At 44.5% G+C, this 19549-nt stretch overlaps 1 protein-coding gene across 1 annotated transcript in view; it reads left to right on the top strand.

The window, feature by feature from the left end:
• inhbaa (inhibin subunit beta Aa) overlaps window positions 1–18718 on the top strand; it is a 35208-nt gene extending 16490 nt beyond the window's left edge. Inside the window, exon 2 of the mRNA XM_061713620.1 lies at window positions 15455–18718. Within this exon, the coding sequence (XP_061569604.1) occupies window positions 15455–16275 (821 nt within the window). The 3' untranslated portion in view covers window positions 16276–18718. The remainder of the gene's footprint in view (window positions 1–15454) is intronic.
• Window positions 18719–19549: the final 831 nt, after the last annotated feature.

The following is a 19549-nucleotide window of genomic DNA, read 5'->3' as shown; positions in this document are numbered from 1 at the left end:
GGTTCTCCCAGCGGTTTCTCCGCCCACGGTGTTCTCGTGTTACCTGAAAGAGGGCGGCGTTAACCAGCTGGCCCTTCAGCATCAGCGGCTGAGACGGTTGGATAAATCCGTCCGCGGACTGATGCGATAAAGCCCCGCCGTCTCTTAACGGGAGACCCTTGAGTGTTTTACAGTGTGGAAACCTCAAGGACATTGTCCACATTCTCACCAGTTGAAGTCCAGGCAGTGACAGAACCGGACCGCTCAACTTTCAGGTGTCCCATTAGCAAGATTCATTTGGGCTGGAAAGATGACTCGGTCAACTGTGTTTGTGTGAGTGTGTGTGGGAGGGGATTACACAGGATTTAATACGGTTTCACATAAACCAGCAGTGGTTTTAACAGCATACCAAACAGTGTTTGTCACATACTGGCAGAATGTCTTGTTTAGCTCTGTTCATGCTCTGTCTGATAAATGAAAGTCCTAATATGCCCCAGGGGCTGATGGGGGTTTTAGGGAATATTTGCAGGCTATTAACGCCTGTGGTGACGATGTTTGGCTCAAATCTTCCTGATTTGGGCTCGGATGGCTGAGCGGGACAGTCAGAGGAAGGAGCTGGGGACGTTCATGCTGCAAGTGGTGGTTGACGGTGGTTTAAACTGGGACTGAGCCCTCACTGAGTCTAACTCTGCTTTTGCACCGCAGTGAAATGGGAAACACTCACAAAGGCTCATCCATCCGTCCCTGTCTCTCCGGGACCTGAAATAAACACTGCGAGCAGGAGTGAGACGTGGCAGCATGTGTGAGATAGTCCAGAGAAGACCAGCGAGTCCTGGGGATTGATGGAGCCACTGCTTCACTTTAACTTCTCCGTTTCACAGTTACCGCACTCTGACGAGGCATATTTAGACCTAGCGGCTGTTTCAACATTCAAAATGAATGTTTTTATATCCAGACTCACACCAACGCACGGAAAGTCATTGCCTGAGCCGACATGCAACGTTTTCTGCTTCCTGTTTACCTGAACATGTTTCTGGGAAACCAGCAGTTCATACTCTAAACGTTTTGTGACTGTGTTTTTGATGGAGTCTTTTGGGGCCTTGGTGATCTAAACTGGCTGCGTGGCCGATGTTAATGACCTAAAAAGAGTGGGTGGTGATCCAGGTATGTGTCGGGGAACTGGCTATGGGATGGTCTGGGTTTCTGAGTGCTCAGATGTGAAGTGTGATGTTTGCTGATGGTGAACAGTTGGTTGGTCTTCGTCGTGTGTGTGATGGCGTGAGTTTTCTCTGTAATGGCTTTCATGGTACGGTGTGTGGCGCTCTGGATGTGCTGTCACATGATTCTGATGACCTGAACTGGGAATGCGATGGCGTTAATTTAGGTATTAAGCGCTTATAATACAGCTAAGAAATGTCATTATTTAACTGTGCTTAAAGGTTGAAAATGAGGGTAATAGTCTGCTCAGGAGCTTGTGAAGTGTAAGTACCGGGAAACAAAAGGGACTGCGACATGTTGTCTAGTGGCGCTTTTCCACTAGCACCTACTCAGCCCGACCCGCCTCGTCCCGGCTCCACCCGCTTTGTCCTCGTTCGTTTTTACCCCCCCAGGGGAGAAGTGGGGGGGTTGGGGTGAAGCTGCTGTGACGTACTTGATTACTCAACCCCTTTGTTCGTGTCGGCGCTGATGAGAAAATCAGCTGGAGCTGCGAGCGGCTGAGAGTAAAACAGAGCTCCTGGTAGATCTGATCGTTCCTTATCTCCGTCTAGATCCCTTTTTTAATTCTCTCCTCAGCACCAGGTTTATGAACATCTGACCCTCAGAGTTGGATCACCAAACAGACGTTTGCGCTGTATAATAAAATCGCCGCGAGTCGTTCTCGTGCTGACTCCCTCTTCCTGATTCAAACGTCTGACGGCCCCGCCCCCGACCAATCAGTGGCGTGGAGGGTGATGACGTCAGATCCAGTGCCGACTCAGCACGCTCAGAACCTCGGCAGCCTCGGTACAGAAAAGTATCTGCTTGGCACGGCTCCACCCGCCTCGGCCCGTAGTGGAAAAGAACAAGACGGGGGCGTGGCGGGTAGATGAGCTGAGTAGGTACTAGTGGAAAAGAGCCATAGCTCTTTGCTGTTTACACAGGTTTGCTGAGCTGTTGACGCGCCCGTTTGTGAAGACCGTCCTGTAAACAGAGTAGGGGTTGCAAGACGATGAGCTGTGGGGACAGAAGTGGCCGAAAGGCAACCCTGATCTTCAGAGAAGCTGCAGGGCCGTCAGGTCCCTGCTCTGACACGACGTTCCATTGAAACAAACTTCTTCTCATCATCAGCGTCTGCATTGATCTCCTTCCTTCATGCAGCTCCTCTGAACGCTGCATCGCGTCCTGTTTTGGCTTGAGAGCAGTCGCTCCCCCCGAGGGGAAGCCCCAATCCTGCAAAACATCATCTTTTTTTTCCTTTTTTCCTTCACTAGTTGTTTTTCTGTGTTTTGCTTGTGACAGTGACTCCAAACCGCTCTGAAGCTGCGCATTACTGAAATGATTTAATAGTACCAACACTCAAATCTGCATCTGGACCTGCTTCAAAATTCCACATGGAGATGGACAATCATGTGATGCATGCTGCAGACTGTTTTCATTAAAGCAAGAGCAGAAGTTCATGAGAAAAATGTTCAAATATGTTCTCGTCCACCAACGTTCCCTTCAGCTTGAGGGAAATCCGTTTGTACGCACTTCTGCTGAAAAATACTGAAGTCCTCACTCGTGAGAAGGAATAAGGCTGTACTACGACGCGTGGTACGTGTCCTGACGTACACGGACACCGCTGAGCCCGTGAGAACCGCAACCATTCTGTCAGTTATTTCTGGACTTAAACTGCAACCCTTTTGTGGCGACAACAGCCGAGTTGTTTGACTGCAGCTGGACATGAATGTCCCACAGAACCCAGGCGAGATGATCTCCAGCAACAAACACCATGACAGAAAGAGACTTGTCATGATGTCGCCTGCTGTGTCACCACCGCTGATCTAAAATATGACCCACTCGCCAGTAAAGCTGCTTTCATCAACCAAAATGATCACTAAATATCGTCGTCAATGAACCTTTATCACCTGAGGAAAACGAGACGAGACGCAACGAAAATGCTGGTCATGTGATGATAACGATAACTAAATATATAATGCAATATCGTAGAGGAATAAAAATGAGAGTAAAATGTAGATTACGAAATAAAAACTCTGGTAAAATGTGTCTTCATTTTCGTTGACCAAAACGAGACGAAATGTTACAACAAAGATCCTTAATATAATTTTTTAAGTTGTTTCCTCTGGTTTAATCTTTAGATTTTTGGAAACACTTTCCTACAGAGACGTGAAAAAAGAAAACCCAATGTGTCGTCAAAAACAGAAAAAGACGGGGAGAAAAGCAGAAAAATAAATATGCTGTAAACTCAAATTATAGTCTTCTGTATCTGGAATGAGTATTCTTGAGTCTATAAGGTAATAATAATATAATAATAAGATAACCTTGTTTGAATTGTAAAATGAGTTTGGCTAAATATAATCTAGACTAAAATGGTCCTGGAGAATTCTGACTAAAACTAGACTAAAATGCTCAGACTTTTAGTCGACTGAAACTTGACACGACTAAAAGGAGAATGAACGTGACTAAAACTAATAAAACCTAAAATGATAGCTGGACCCAAAGACTAGACTAAAACTAGAATTGAAACAGGCTGACAGAAACACCACTACTGGCCCGGCCTCAGCCCGGTGAGCTTTCTGACGGTGCTCCCTTTTAGGGACGTCCTTCTGCTCCCAGCTGGATCTGAGGAGACGGCGCTCCGTACCTGCAGAAGGGGAGGGCCAGATGTCGTTAGTACGGGTCTAATGGGGCAAAACCGATGAGGGACACAAGCAGTACTCCAGTTGTAAAAAAAACAATCAGGGGGGGTGGTGGATTTTATCATATGGGGACATATAATTTGTGCTGATTACAAATAATATAATATATTACAAATAATAGCAGTGACCAAAACACCTGCAGAAATACTGCAGGAATGACATAGCAGCAGTTAAATGCAGCCTTCTGTAAGCTTTAAATATCCACTGGGCTTACATCAAATACATCAAAACACAACAATAAAAAACACTTTTCTGAACTAAATCTTAACAAGAATATTTGTCTTATTTCTAGTTAAAATGTCTCAATTTAGTAAAATAAATCTCATTACACTTAAAACAAGACTCATCACTGGAAAAAACAACAATTTTCACCTGTTTCAAGTAGATTTTCACTTGAAATAAGTAGAAAAATCTGCCAGTGGAACAAGATTTTTTTGCTTTTAATAAGAAGATAAATCTTGTCCCACTGGCAGATTTTCCTACTTATTTCAAGTGAAATTTACTTGAAACAGGTGAAAATTGTCAAATACGTTATTTTTCTGGTGTTATATTTCTGGTGATGACTCTAAATGTTGAAATAGCAGTAAAACCACATTCATTGATGAAATGACATAAGGGATGGAAAGGGGGGTTTTTATTTCAGGGGGGATGATTTGGACCGTTTTTATTTCAGGGGGGATGCCATCCCCCCTCATCCCCCTCAACTCCAGTACTGGACACAAGTCTCCCTGACTTTACATCTGTTGTTTCTTCGCCTGTGGACCAACGACAGTCCTTTGGTATGAACTCTGAATCGTATTTCCTAAATGTTCTACGAGTTTATGTCCTCAGAAGCTTCCAAAATAATAAGAGTTGCTTTTGTTTCAAAGTTCAGCTTCTGCAGAACACAGTGTAAAAGGACTCCATCTGGGATCTGTCTTTATTAACACCGGCTACTGGTCAGTGGCACCGGCGGCGCCGGCTGCTCACGGGCACGTCGGCGCTGGAAGCGGGCCGGCTGGTGTGGAGAGCCAGCTGTTATTCACGTCTGCGTGGTGGAAGCAGCTGTTGCTGCCTTCAGAGCGCGCCTCTATTTGGACATTTATGGTAAATGTGTTGAAACGGCGCAGATGGAGGTCAGTCATTTCCTCAAACTGTAAATTTTAGTCAAAAAATAGAAACAGAGCCACTTCTCTTGTGGGACTGCTTTCAGCAGCAGATTAATCTCCATTTGGAGCAGGACGATGGCGTGTTTTTGTCTGTGAAGTCAAAACAGCTTTTGTACAACACACTTGGGGCTTGTCTATTCACATGAAGAGAAACTTGTCCTCTATCGGTTGATGCTGTCAGTGCTCTCCACACAGACTGCTCCTTCACTGCCTCTGCGCTCACAGCAGCACAACGTCCAATAAAGACTCTTCATGCTCTGCAGCAGCCTGAATTGACATCACAGAAACTTTTTCTGAGAAAGGATGAATGAACAGGGCTTTTATTATTTTAATCTCCCAGAGATGACGATGATTTAAGTGAGATAATCACCTCTGAATAGCTGCTAAAAGTGCGCTAATGGAGCCGCTACAGTGCCATCCACCTCACACCATTTACAGTTTTTCACAATCGTTAATACCCATTTCTCAAAACAATAACAGCTTTTTTCAAACTGAACACACAGATCTGAAAACCTCACACACAAAATGCTAAACCTGACACTCCCTTTGCAAGATGACTCTTTGCCATCAAATCTCTTACCTGTTCACAAAATGGAACTCGTGTTTTCATTTGGTACACACAGCCATTTTTTCAAATGACACACACATACCATTCATTGAGTACACACAACTAAGCATTTGTCTGCACACTTCCAAGCATTTACAGCACACTTAGGTGCAAAACTGAAAACACAATTATAGAAACAGAACACACCATATGAATGACAATGACTTTGGAAAATGTGCTTTTTCTCCTTTTGTAAAATGTCTGTAGGCCTACTTTTGTATAATCAAACATAAAACAGCACACAAATATGCAACCAAAAAAAGTTTAATTTTAGCACACACAGTACAGTACAGTACAGTACAGTAACCCCCCCCTCACAAAAAAAAATTAGCCATCATGCCTCCGGTTCCTGTCAGGCCAGAGGGCCTCATCGACATCACAGGCAATGTGCTCCCTGTCTAGACAGCGTTGGAAGAATGGCCTTGAGTGGCGAATGAAGCCCTGACAGGCCTCCACACTTACGTCGCCACAAGCCTCCTCCATGGCCTGGAGCAGTGGGACCCGGCCCTGTGGGTTCCGTTCATACACCTTCCACCTCCATGCTGAAAAGAATTCCTCTACTGGATTAAGGAAGGGAGAGTAAGGTGGAAGAAATAGAGTGGAAAAGCGTGGGTGGTCCTGGAACCACCCACGCACTAGAGCAGCCCTATGGAAACTGACATTGTCCCAGATGACAATATAATGGATCCGATGTGGGACATCCATCCGACCAGGTGGTATTAGCAGGTCATGCAGGCCATCCAGGAAGGCAAGGAGACGGGCAGTATTATAGGCCCCTAGGTGGGCATGATGGTGGAGGATGCCATGATGATTCATGGCCGCACACATCGTGATGTTGCCACCACGCTGGCCGGGGACCTCAACAATGGCCCGCTGGCCAATGACATTTCTGCCCCGGCGCCTCTTCTTCACGAGGTTGAACCCAACCTCATCAATGAAAATGTACTCATTCACCTCCATTGCGGTGTCATACATTTTATACTGCAGTCCTGATTGCAAATTGCTCAACAGACCTGAAAGTTTAGAGATTTGAATATTTGTGTGTTGTAGTTTGATGCTTTGAGATTGTATTTGAGAAGTGTGTTCAACGACTGAACATTGTGTGTAGTGTTTTGACAGCAAGGTGATTTGTAATTGACATCAGAGTGTAAAGAAGGAAAGTCAGACTCTAATGCAGATAAGGGAGTGCGAAGTAGTGCCAACTTGGGTCGAGCAATTGGTACATGAAGTGAAGGTTGTGCAAATTGTGCCAGATTTTTGCTTTTTGGGTATTAGCAACTGTGAAAAACTGTAACAGAGCATCGCTTCTGCGGATATTCACAACCTCTAAAATCTTGACTTTGGCGTTCTTTGTGTACACCCACGACTGATGTGAGTGAGGGACAGAGGAAGGTGATATAGCGGTGGTGGACAACAACCAATTACCTTCAGACAAACATCCACCACAACACAAGAAATAGTCACAGTTGGTTCTTGCATGTCATGCCGACAGGGAGATACAGAGAGATACAGAGAGATACAGGAGATACAAGGAGATACAGGGAGATACATGGAGATACAGAGAGATACAGGGAGATACAGAGAGATACAGAGAGATACAGGAGATACAAGGAGATACAGGGAGATACATGGAGATACAGAGAGATACAGGGAGATACAGGGAGATACAGGGAGATACAGAGAGATACAGAGAGATACAAAGAGATACAGAGAGATACAGGGAGATACAGGGAGATACAGGGAGATACAAAGAGATACAAAGAGATACAGGGAGATACAAAGAGATACAGGGAGATACAGAGAGATACAGAGAGATACAGAGAGATACAGAGAGATACAGGGAGATACAGGGAGGTACAGGGAGATACAGAAAGATACAGAGAGATACAGAGAGATACAGGGAGATACAGAGAGATACAAGGAGATACAGAGAGATACAGATAGATACAAGGAGATACAGAGAGATACAAGGAGATACAGGGAGATACAAAGAGATACAGGGAGATACAGGGAGATACAGAGAGATACAGGGAGGTACAGGGAGATACAGAGAGATACAGGGAGATACAAAGAGATACAGGGAGATACAAAGAGATACAGGGAGGTACAGGGAGATACAGAGAGATACAAGGAGATACAGAGATATACAAGGAGATACAGGGAGATACAAAGAGATACAGGGAGATACAAAGAGATACAGGGAGATACAGAGAGGTACAGGGAGGTACAGGGAGATACAGAGAGATACAGGGAGATACAGAGAGATACAGGGAGATACAAAGAGATACAGGGAGATAAAGAGAGATACAGAGAGATACAAGGAGATACAGAGAGATACAGGGAGATACAAAGAGATACAGGGAGATAAAGAGAGATACAGAGAGATACAAGGAGATACAGAGAGATACAGGGAGATACAGAGAGATACAGAGAGATACAAGGAGATACAGAGAGATACAAGGAGATACAGAGAGATACAGGGAGGTACAGGGAGATACAGAGAGATACAGGGAGATACAGGGAGATACAGAGAGATACAATTCAATTCAATTCAATTCAATTTTATTTATATAGCGTCTAATACAACAGATGTTGTCTCTAGACGCTTTCCAGAGATCCAGAACATGAACATAAACATAAACATAAACATAAACATAAACCCCCGAGCAATTATTATATAAACAATGGCAGGTAAAAACTCCCTTAGTGGGAGAAAAGCCTTAAGCCAAACAGTGGCAAGGAAAAACTCCCCTTTAGGAGGGAAGAAACCTTGAGCAGGACCAGGCTCATAAGGGGGGACCCTCCTGCCGAAGGCCAGACTGGGGGAGTCAGGGACGTCGACAGCACACAGCAGGCAGGTGGAAGCAGCAGCGGGATGACCAGAGGTGGGGGGGGGGGGGGGGCGTCAGCAGCATACAACAGTCATGTGGAAGCAGCAGCGGGATGACCAGAGGGGGGGGGGGGCGTCAGCAGCACACAACAGTCATGCGGAAGCAGCAGCGGGATGACCAGAGGGGGGGGGGGGGTGCAGGCAGGCGGAAGCAGCAACAGCAGACATCCACGTAGGCAGGTGGAAGAAGCAATGGGATGACCAGAGGGGGGGGAGGGCCGGGAACACAGGCCAGAACGCAGCTCCTGAGGCTCCGGCCTGCAAACATACACAAAAGAGAAAAAAGGGGGGCCGGCACAAGAAACTACAGGAACAATGGACAAAAATGATAGCTATGAGATATTTATAATAAATAAAAATGGTAATGGAGAAGAGAGGCAGGGAAAAGGAGAGGAGAAGAAGGGTGAGAGGCACCGCCCAGCGGATCATGTCGGTGCCCCCCTGCAGCATAAGCCTATAGCAGCATATCTACCGCGAAGCTATATTTGAGACTAACTATTATAGTTTTGTTCTATAGCTGCGACAATGACTACTGACTCTAACACACTAAAGTTTACACTACCTAGAGATTTACCAACACCAGCTAGAGGTTTACTTAACACTAACTATAAGCTTTACTAAACAGAAAGGTTTTAAGTTTAGTTTTAAAGGTGGAGGTGGTGTCAGCCTCCTTAACCCAGATTGGAAGTTGGTTCCAAAGTAATGGTGCCTGATAGCAGAACGCCCGCCCTCCAAATCTACATTTAGATACTCTAGGAACTACGAGTAAACCTGCACCCTGGGAGCGGAGAGCTCGGCCAGGAACATAAGGCACTATCAAATCTTGTAAATACTGCGGAGCTAAGCCGTTTTGGGCTTTATATGCAAGTAATAAAATTTTAAATTGAATTCTGAATTTTACAGGTAGCCAATGGAGCGACGCTAACACTGGAGAGACGTGGTCTCTCCTGCTGATTCCTGTCAGCACTCGTGCTGCTGCATTTTGGATCAGCTGGAGCCTATTCAGCAAATTACTTGGACATCCTGCTAACAACACATTACAGTAATCCAGTCTAGAAGATACAAACGCATGAACTAGTTTCTCTGCATCCCTCTGCGAGAGGATTTTCCTAATTTTTGCAATATTACGGAGATGGAAAAACGCTATTTTACAAACCTGATTAACATATGGTTTAAACGACAAATCCTGATCGAAAACAACACCAAGGTTTCTCACAGTTGCACTGGAAGCCATCGCAACACCATCTAATCCCTTCCTAAGATGCTCTGGACCAAGAATGATAACCTCTGTTTTATCTGAATTTAGAAGCAAGAAATTTCTGGACATCCAGTCCTTGATGTCCCTAAGACATGCCTGAAGTTTAACTAACGGTTCTGTTTCATCCGGCTTCATAGACAAGTAGAGCTGCGTATCATCAGCATAACAATGAAAGTGTATGCCGTGATTCTGGATTATACTTCCCAACGGCTGCATGTATAAACTGAACAAGACTGGCCCTAGCACTGAACCCTGCGGAACACCATAACAGACCCTCGACTGTTCTGAAGAAACCTCATGTACATGAACAAACTGGAACCTGTCAGATAGATATGATTTAAACCAACGTAGAGCTGTCCCTTTAATCCCAACAACATGCTCTAACCTGTGCAGTAAAATGCCATGATCAACAGTGTCAAAAGCAGCACTGAGGTCCAGTAAAACCAATATGGACACTAATCCCTTATCTGAGGCCATAAGAAGGTCATTCGTAACTCGAACCAGTGCTGTCTCTGTGCTATGATGCATTCTGAACCCTGACTGAAAGACTTCAAACAGATCATTTCTATACAAATAGTCACATAACTGGCTTGAAACTGCCTTTTCCAGAATTTTAGATACAAATGGAAGGTTAGAAATTGGCCTATAATTAGCTAAGGTGTCTGGGTCAAGGGAAGGTTTTTTAAGTAAAGGTTTAATTACTGCCACTTTGAAAACCTGTGGTACATATCCTAAGCTTAGGGATAGGTTGATTTGGTCCAGTATTGTCACACCAATAAGAGAAAAAACATTTTTGAATAGTCGAGTCGGGATGGGGTCTAACATACATGTGGTAGACTTAGCTCTATTAACGAGTGAGGTCAGCTCAGGGAGGTCTATAGGATCAAAACAGTCTAGAGACAAGTCAGAGCCTAGGGAAGTCGCTAAAGCTGAAGAAACGCCCACAACCGGCTGGTTGATTTCTTCTCTAATTCTCGTGATTTTACTGTTAAAGAAGCTCATAAAGTCCTCACTACTGAGAGCTGCAGGAATACACGGCTCCACAGAGCTGTGACTCTTTGTCAGCCTGGCTACAGTGCTGAACAGAAAACGTGGGTTACTTTTGTTATCCTCTATCAACGTTGAATAATAAGCTGTTCTTGCTTTGCGAATGGCTTTTTTATATACTATTAGAATATCTTTCCATTCACGATAAGAGTCTACAGACCTACAAGAGTACCACTTCCTTTCCATTTTACGCACGCTTTGTTTCAACATGCGAATATCTGAATTGTACCAGGGAGTTAAGCTCCTGTGGCTAGAAACCCTCCTTTTCAAAGGAGCAACTTCATCTAAAGCTGAGTGCAACAGATCAGCAGTGTTACTAATACAAGGAGATACAGAGAGATACAGAGAGATACAAGGAGATACAGAGAGATACAAGGAGATACAGGGAGATACAAAGAGATACAGGGAGATACAGAGAGATACAGGGAGGTACAGGGAGATACAGAGAGATACAGGGAGATACAGGGAGATACAAAGAGATACAGGGAGATACAAAGAGATACAGGGAGGTACAGGGAGATACAGAGAGATACAGAGAGATACAAGGAGATACAGAGAGATACAAGGAGATACAGGGAGATACAAAGAGATACAGGGAGATACAAAGAGATACAGGGAGATACAGAGAGATACAGGGAGGTACAGGGAGATACAGAGAGATACAGGGAGATACAGAGAGATACAGGGAGATACAAAGAGATACAGGGAGATACAGAGAGATACAGAGAGATACAAGGAGATACAGAGAGATACAAGGAGATACAGAGAGATACAGGGAGGTACAGGGAGATACAGAGAGATACAGGGAGATACAGAGAGATACAGAGAGATACAGGGAGGTACAAGGAGATACAGAGAGATACAGGGAGATACAGGGAGATACAGAGAGATACAGGGAGATACAGAGAGATACAGAGAGATACAGGGAGGTACAGGGAGATACAGAGAGATACAGAGAGATACAAGGAGATACAGAGAGATACAGGGAGATACAAGGAGATACAGGGAGATACAGAGAGATACAAGGAGATACAGAGAGATACAAGGAGATACAGAGAGATACAGGGAGATACAAAGAGATACAGGGAGATACAAAGAGATACAGGGAGATACAAAGAGATACAGGCAGATACAAAGAGATACAGAGATACAGAGAGATACAGGGAGGTACAGGGCGATACAGGGATATACAAAGAGATACAGAGAGATACAGATAGATACAGAGAGATACAGAGAGATACAAAGAGATACAGGGCGATGAGGAATTGCACAAAACAGCATCCGTCAGTTGACCCTGTGTTCACATGGAACATCTGGAATGTTTGCATTCAGTGGACCCGAGAACCGCCACATCCCGCCCCCCCCGATACGACTCGCATCCTCTCATATTGTGCGTATGAAGAAACTCAGGTAAAAATCATCGTGATATCAAAGCTCTGGGATGAAGTGGTATTGATCAGGGCCGTGTGTTGAGATTAGAGGAAGACAGATGGTGACTTTGCTCTCCAGATGTGATCTGTCCCGATTTACACCACGCCATATCTCTGAAACTTGAATTAGAAGTTTGGAAAGAAGCCGATTGTGCAACTCTTATGCTGAACAGTTGAATATAATCACCAGTAAGTCAGTTTTCTCTGCATGAGGCATGCTGGGATATTTACCAGTCTTCTGCAGCAGCTTGCTTATGCTCATCTTTCTAACTCAAGTTAGATTCCCGAATGCGGTTTTCTCTGAGAACTTTGGAGCAGAGATTAAATTTGAGGTTTCTGTTGTTCTTAACCTCGGGTAAAGATTTGTTGATTAGACAAACTCTGGCTGGAGTTTTGCTGCTGGTTGGTGGCCCTGGTCTTCATTGAAGCTGAAGCTTGTTTTTCTTCCACCTTGGCTTTGCCTCGATGGAGGAATGTGAAGCAGAACTTCACCAAGCCCCCTGGGGAGTTGAATCATCTGCAAAGCAATAATCCATGAAACTTTGGACCAGATACAGTCGTCCTGCAGCGGTAGCAGGTTCGAGTCCTCTTTGCTGCACATCACCCCCAGTCCTTCTCTCTACCCCCTTCCTGTATAAGGGCCACTAGAGCCAAAAATCGTAAAAAAAAAATAAATGTGTTCAACCATTGAGGCCCAACCGAGGATGGAGGGATGTTTCACTACCCATCGGGAAGGAGTTATGAGTTACTGCCTCAGGTGGAGGCCTTCCAGTATCTCAGCTTGTTGCTCATGACTGTAGATCACTGTAGATAACTGTAGATCAACAGGTGGATTATGATGAACCGCACCAGCCGCTGTGGTGAGAGAGATCTGTGCCAGTCAGTCACTCTACGCTGCCACCCTCGCCTGTGGTTGTGAACTGGGGGTAGTGACGGATAGATAACGTTGCACAAGGTGCTGAGATGTTTAAAAGAGGCAAATGGGGAGAGTTATGTATATGCACTGTATATATCCATACAAAGATAGATATAAATCCATAATTCTCTATAAATCAGGCTCGTAAGTCTGTGTCTGTATTCTGCTATGCATTTTGTTGTTCAGTTTAGTTTTAACAAGCAACAGTTGCTGTTGTTGTTTTTCAGATGTGGACTGAAATCAGACACGAGGGGGGCTCTTCAGCCTTGGCAGACACGTGTCGTGCAAGCCTGCTCTACCTCAACAATCATTTAAGAAATGTATTTAAGTGAAACCACCAAAAGCTCCCAGCCGGTGTGAGGACTTTCTCCCTCCCTCCTTTCATGAGATTGTAAATTCTTTTCTGGACTGCTGTTCAGGGACTGTCAGCTCCGTGAAACCTCGGTGGTCTGATATTTTATAGTTAAAAAAAAAACCCAGCTGGAAAAAATCAATCATTAGCTGCTTTCTCACAATCTGCTTACAAACTGACTCACTGAATTTACTTTATGGCGGCAAAGAGCTGCCTGAGAGGCTGGATTCAGGCTTATCCTGCACGCGCCGCCAGCTCAGGAACTCCCAGCGCAGCGCCGAGCTACGGCTCTGAGCATAACTCACTGTGGAGCGGTGCAGGAACGAGGTTTCACGGCAGTTCTCTGCCACTGTGAACGGCAGCACACACGGCTCCTGGTGGGAACCATTAGCTGCTTTAAATGCTGCCTGACTCTAAAACCTCCAACCGCTGCTGCCGAGTCAGCAGGAAGGGTCCAATCAGCAGCGTGCGTGTGTGTGTGTGTGTGTGTGTGTGTGATGGTAACATAATGAATGTGTGCTGTGTTGTGAAGACTCAGTAGCTTAGATGTGGTGACACATGATGAGCTTGTTTGTGACGGACTGAACTTGCTCCAGCACACACACACACACACACACACACACACACACACACACACACACACACACACACACACACACACACACACACACACACACACACACACACACACACACACACACACACTCAACTCCTGTTTGCGTGGCATGTCACCGCAGAAGAAGCCTGGCATGCTGAACTGTGTTGCCTGACACCTTCAGGCATCAGTACTGTTGTCATGGCAACATTGGGTTTACTGTCATTTACGTAACTTTAACAGAAAATGACTTCTGTACATCCCACTGTTTGATACAAAAAGTCAGTATTTCCTCCTCTTAGCAACCCGTTTATTACTGTAAGCAAGAACGATGAAGGACCTCTGGCCTTGATGGAAGTTTTATTTTGATCCAAACAAGGCTCAAACCCCGTGGTTAGAGACCTTTGGTCCGTGTGGTTGAAGACAGCTTGGTGATTGAAGAAATTTAAACTCTTATGTGACAGACATCTGCTGATCTTGAAGTTGAAGCTTCTTTAGGAACCAACGCGACAAGTCAGTTTGTCCTCTGCTCAGGTTTTTCTAGCACTGCTCACGTTGACAGAAGCCTCATGTCTCAGGTCCACCATGAGTGCGTTTACAAGGGAAGTTTAATTCCCCTTTAATTCAGAATTAAAATTAAATCTGATTTAAAATGAGTAAAAATTACCATGTAAACACCTAATTCTGAATGAAAATGGCCATTCTGAATTAAACTTAATTCCAAAGTAAGTGGCTGGTTTATTCTGATTTTAAATCTGAATAGAATAATTCCAGATCATGTATTCACTCATTCCTCTTTAAATTAATTCCGGTCTTTCTTTCTGCTCGTTCCCTCCCCGTCTGTCTCCATGATCTTATATTCCACTGGGCTGGTTTTCCAAACAAAGTTTCAAGATGCAGCAGCAGTAAACGCTGGTCAAGAGCAGAGACCATTTATTTAATAAATAGAAATCATTAAAAGAACACATGGAAACAGGAAACATCTAAATTGTGATCTTTTCAAAGTTGTAGCGGCTAAGTTAGTTTTTCTTCCGGTAGTTTAACTTCCGGTCCCCCCCCTATCCAATCAGAACCTTCCCAACCCCCAGACCTGGAGAGGAATTGGAGAAAGACCATCAAACATGTTTTCCATGTAAACCTCAATTCAGAATTACTATTTCCATGTAAACTGGAAGGAAAATAGTTTAATTCTGAATTATTTATTTCGGAATAATGAATTCCGAATTAAAAAACGTCATGTAACCGTGGCCCATGTTGTTGAGGGTCTATCAGCAGGTGATATGGTTGTCAACTAGACATGGTCTAACAGCATCCTTTTGTCTGTCTCTCTCAGGTGAATCTCAGGGCATGATCAACTTTGTTCTCTCTAAAGAAGGAGGTGATATGTCTTTGGTGGAGCAGGCTAACGTCTGGCTCTTCCTCCGATTGGCCAAGACCAACCGGAGTCGAGCCAAAGTCAACATCCGTCTCTTCCAGCAACGCCTCCACCTTAGCAGGCACTCTTCTTCACCGCAGGACGACCTCCTCCTGGCCGAGAAGACTGTGGACACTCGTCGGAGCGGCTGGCACACCTTCCCCGTGTCGGCGGCGGTGCAGGAGGTGCTGGAGAAGTCAGAGGGCACGACACTGAGGCTCAGGGTTTCCTGCCCGCTCTGCAGCGACACCGGCGCCACAATCGTCCTGGTCTCAGGAAACTCAGAGACGCCACAGCGCAACAACCAGCGCGAACAGTCCCACCGGCCTTTCCTCATGGCCGTGGTCCGGCAGGGGGACGGCAGCGACTCGCGGCGGCGCAGGAAGCGAGGCCTAGAGTGCGATGGGAAGGTGCGCGTCTGCTGCAAGCGACAGTTCTACGTCAACTTCAAAGACATTGGCTGGAACGACTGGATAATTGCACCGTCCGGTTACCACGCCAACTACTGTGAGGGGGAGTGCCCCTCTCACGTGACGAGCATCACCGGGTCCTCACTGTCCTTCCACTCCACCGTCATCAGCCACTATCGCATGAGGGGCTACAGCCCCTTCCAGAACCTGAGGTCGTGCTGCGTGCCCACCAGGCTACGAGCCATGTCCATGCTCTACTACAACGAGGAGCAGAAGATCATTAAGAAGGACATCCAGAACATGATCGTGGAGGAGTGTGGGTGCTCGTAAGCACAAACCAGAACCAGATATCAGACTGAAGTGACTAGATAGGAGGGGACCGGCTTGGAGGAAGACAAGGTGGAGGACGGATGAGTCGTTGACTTCATGATCAGTTTTATCCATCACCTCTCATCCAAGGCCTCCCTCTGGATCAGTCTCTGGGAAAGGAATCCCTCTCCAGATTTGTTCAACAGAACTCAAAGAGTCTTGATGGCACTTTCAGAAAAAAAAGAAAAAGATAGAAAAAAAAGAATATCTAATATATTTTTGTTACAAACAGAGGAAGCAAGGCTTATTTATGTGGCTGAGACGTTCACGCACCGACTCCGGCAGTCAGACCCTGAAGCGACGAGGTGCCTGAAAAACTACGAAAAAGAAAAAATCTCAAAACTATGCAACTTGTTTCACATACTACGACCTTATTGTATTTTACTTTGACTTGTTTTTTTTTTTCCAACGGTTTACTTTTTCAAAGTGTTAGAGGAAGAAAAGAGGAAAGCTCTTTCGTATTATTTCTTTGGAAGTGTACATGTGTGGAGTGTGTGTGTTTGTTTTCGTCCGCACATTTGCATGAGTGTTTGTGCGCGTGTGTTGAGAGATACTTGAAAGAAACAAGTTGGCCTGGCTGCTGGAACCAAACACTTCTTTTATGTTGCCATGGTAACCATGTTAATTTTATAATTGTTATTGTTAGTAAGTATATTAATAATATTAATGTTATTGTTGTTAATATTTTTGTGTTAATGCGTCTTTAAAAAAAAACAAACGTTACAAACGTTGTAATATTTTGCACTATAGCAACACTCGTGTTCAGATTAGACAGACGACGGCTGACTGGAGTCTCTTTTCATTGATCCCAGAGGAGTTCAACAAAATGCCACTCCTCTCCCACGTGTCCTGTCTGGGGTTTTATCTTTATTTTAAAGAAAGGAAAAACAAACAAACAAATCGAAATTGTCCAAAACTGGATGGACAGCACGGCTGCCTTTGATAGGCGGAGTCAACTACCTGTCCCAGGTGGGCCGGTCTGCAGGCTTCAAACTTATGGTCCCAGAGGACGTTTGGCAAATTTAAAACAGCCTTTCAAAACACAAAACCCGTCACCAGTATCTGAAGTCTTGGCTCCATGAAATGGCAAATAGCCTACAGCATTGAGAATCCCTACAAACGTCTGTTTTTGTTGTTATTCCAGACTTCTGACATGTTTGAAAGACATGTAAACCTTAAATCTGATTTCACTGGAACTTCAATGCTTCTTTAAATTCTTCTCCCAAGAGACATAAATAAAAATTACATTCTAGCATCAATCCTGCATCCCATCTTGTTTTTCTCCGTAGCTCTCAGGCTACACAGCCCTTGAAGATTCTCCCCATGTTTGAATGTTTAGGGTTCTAAAGCTGGACATGGCTGACTGAACATATGCAGGGATTAAAAGCATTTACCACATTCTCCATACAATTCTAATCTGAAGTAATACTAAACATGTGTATAAGGTTCATTAATGATGAAAACTGCTATTTCGGTATATATATTAAAGTAGGGTAGCTCGGTGGCTTGGTGGTTAGCACTGTTGCCTCACAGCAAGAAGGTCCCCGGTTCGACTCCCTGGCCAGGCGGGGGTCTTTCTGTGTGGAGTTTGCATGTTCTCCCCGTGCTTGCATGGGTTTCCTCCGGTTACTCCGGTTTCCTCCCACAGTCCAAAAACATGCATAGTAGGTTAACTGATGATTCTAAATTGCCTGTAAATTGCCCTACCCTTTAAGAGCCGGGATAGGCTCCAGCCGACCCCTGTGACTCTTCAAAGGATAAAGCGGGAATAGATAATGGATGGATGGAAGGATGGATGGAAGGATGGATGGACGGATGGATGGATGGATATTAAAATAGACGCACCTGTCTGCCACCTGTTGATCGTCAAACGATCATCACATTCAAGCCTTACAACGTCACAGTGACCCTCTCAAAGCTTCCATGAAATGGCCAGAAAGTTCAGGAACTGTGGAGCTGTTGCAGCGTATGTGTCCGGGGGAAGGGAAGTTGTGACGGCGTGCTCTGATTGGTCAGCTCCAGTAGTCTCATCAGGCTCCGCCTCCAAGGCACCCAGCGACAACCATAGACATATATACATAGACGCCTCATGACATGCTGGAACGTAATCCAGCGTGGCCGCCATCTTGGATGGGTCTCCTCACTCCAGGCAGAATTAACTACACTGGAGTTACAGAGTTACAGTTACAGAGTTACAGTTACAGAGTTACAGTTACAGTTACAGTTACAGAGTTACAGTTACAGCCAGCACACGCAAGAAGCTGCAAAACAGTTCTTTTCAAGGGTTTTATCTCCCCAGCCCCAGTTCAAGCCTAACAGGGTATTAGAAGACTCTGGAAAGACCTGGATTTATTTTTATAGATATATTTATTGAGGGCAATAAGAGAAAAAAAAAGATTTACAATAACAATAGAAATATCAATATTTTCCCCTTTTTTTAACTTTTCAAAACAATAATTAAATAAAAATAAATAAATAATATTAATAAGAAAGTAAGAAAAAAAAATATATAAATAAATAAATACAACAACATACCCCTCTCCCCTTCAAATAAATTCAACTGAACAATCAAACTTGTTTCTTTATTAAAATATAAAATTAATTAATTTATATATTTATCAATATGCCATACCATATGTATTTGTTAAAGAGCATAATACAAAGTCTTTCAGCGTGTGACAGCGTCCTGTATCATAACTAAATCTCTGCTGTTTGTAACAAATCAAACCGTGTGAAAATCGGGTAAAAATTCGGGGAGTTATGGATGATTGTAGTCGGGGATAAAACCTTCCTCAGTAGAAATAAATGCACTGGGGGCGCAATGGAGACCCATCCAAGATGGCGGCCGTGCTGAACGTCATCTCCAATAGGCAGCGTCAGTCTATGAGGCGTCTACGTATATATGTCTATGGCGACAACGCTCACTTAAATGTTTCATTGAACCCTAAAAAAGGAAAATGTGGCTCCTTCATGAAATACAGATGAAGAGTGTCAAGTTTGTAAATGATTGTTAGCCGTTAGCATGGATGATCAACCCAAGGCTAATCTAAACGACCACCAGCAAGTCCAACCAGAGCTCACGTCCTTCCCCGAGGCCAGAGCTGTATTCAGCATATTTGTTGCAATAAACCTGGTTTCATTTTCACTTGCCAGCGTTCCAACTTTTGTCAATATTGCCAATTAACAGCAAACTGGAAAAATTGTTTAACTTTGAAGTTGATGGACCTCAAATTAA

This window comes from Cololabis saira, chromosome 22, assembly GCF_033807715.1.
Source record: "Cololabis saira isolate AMF1-May2022 chromosome 22, fColSai1.1, whole genome shotgun sequence".
NCBI lineage: Eukaryota > Metazoa > Chordata > Actinopteri > Beloniformes > Belonidae > Cololabis > Cololabis saira.
This window is presented reverse-complemented; position numbering and strand designations above follow the sequence as displayed.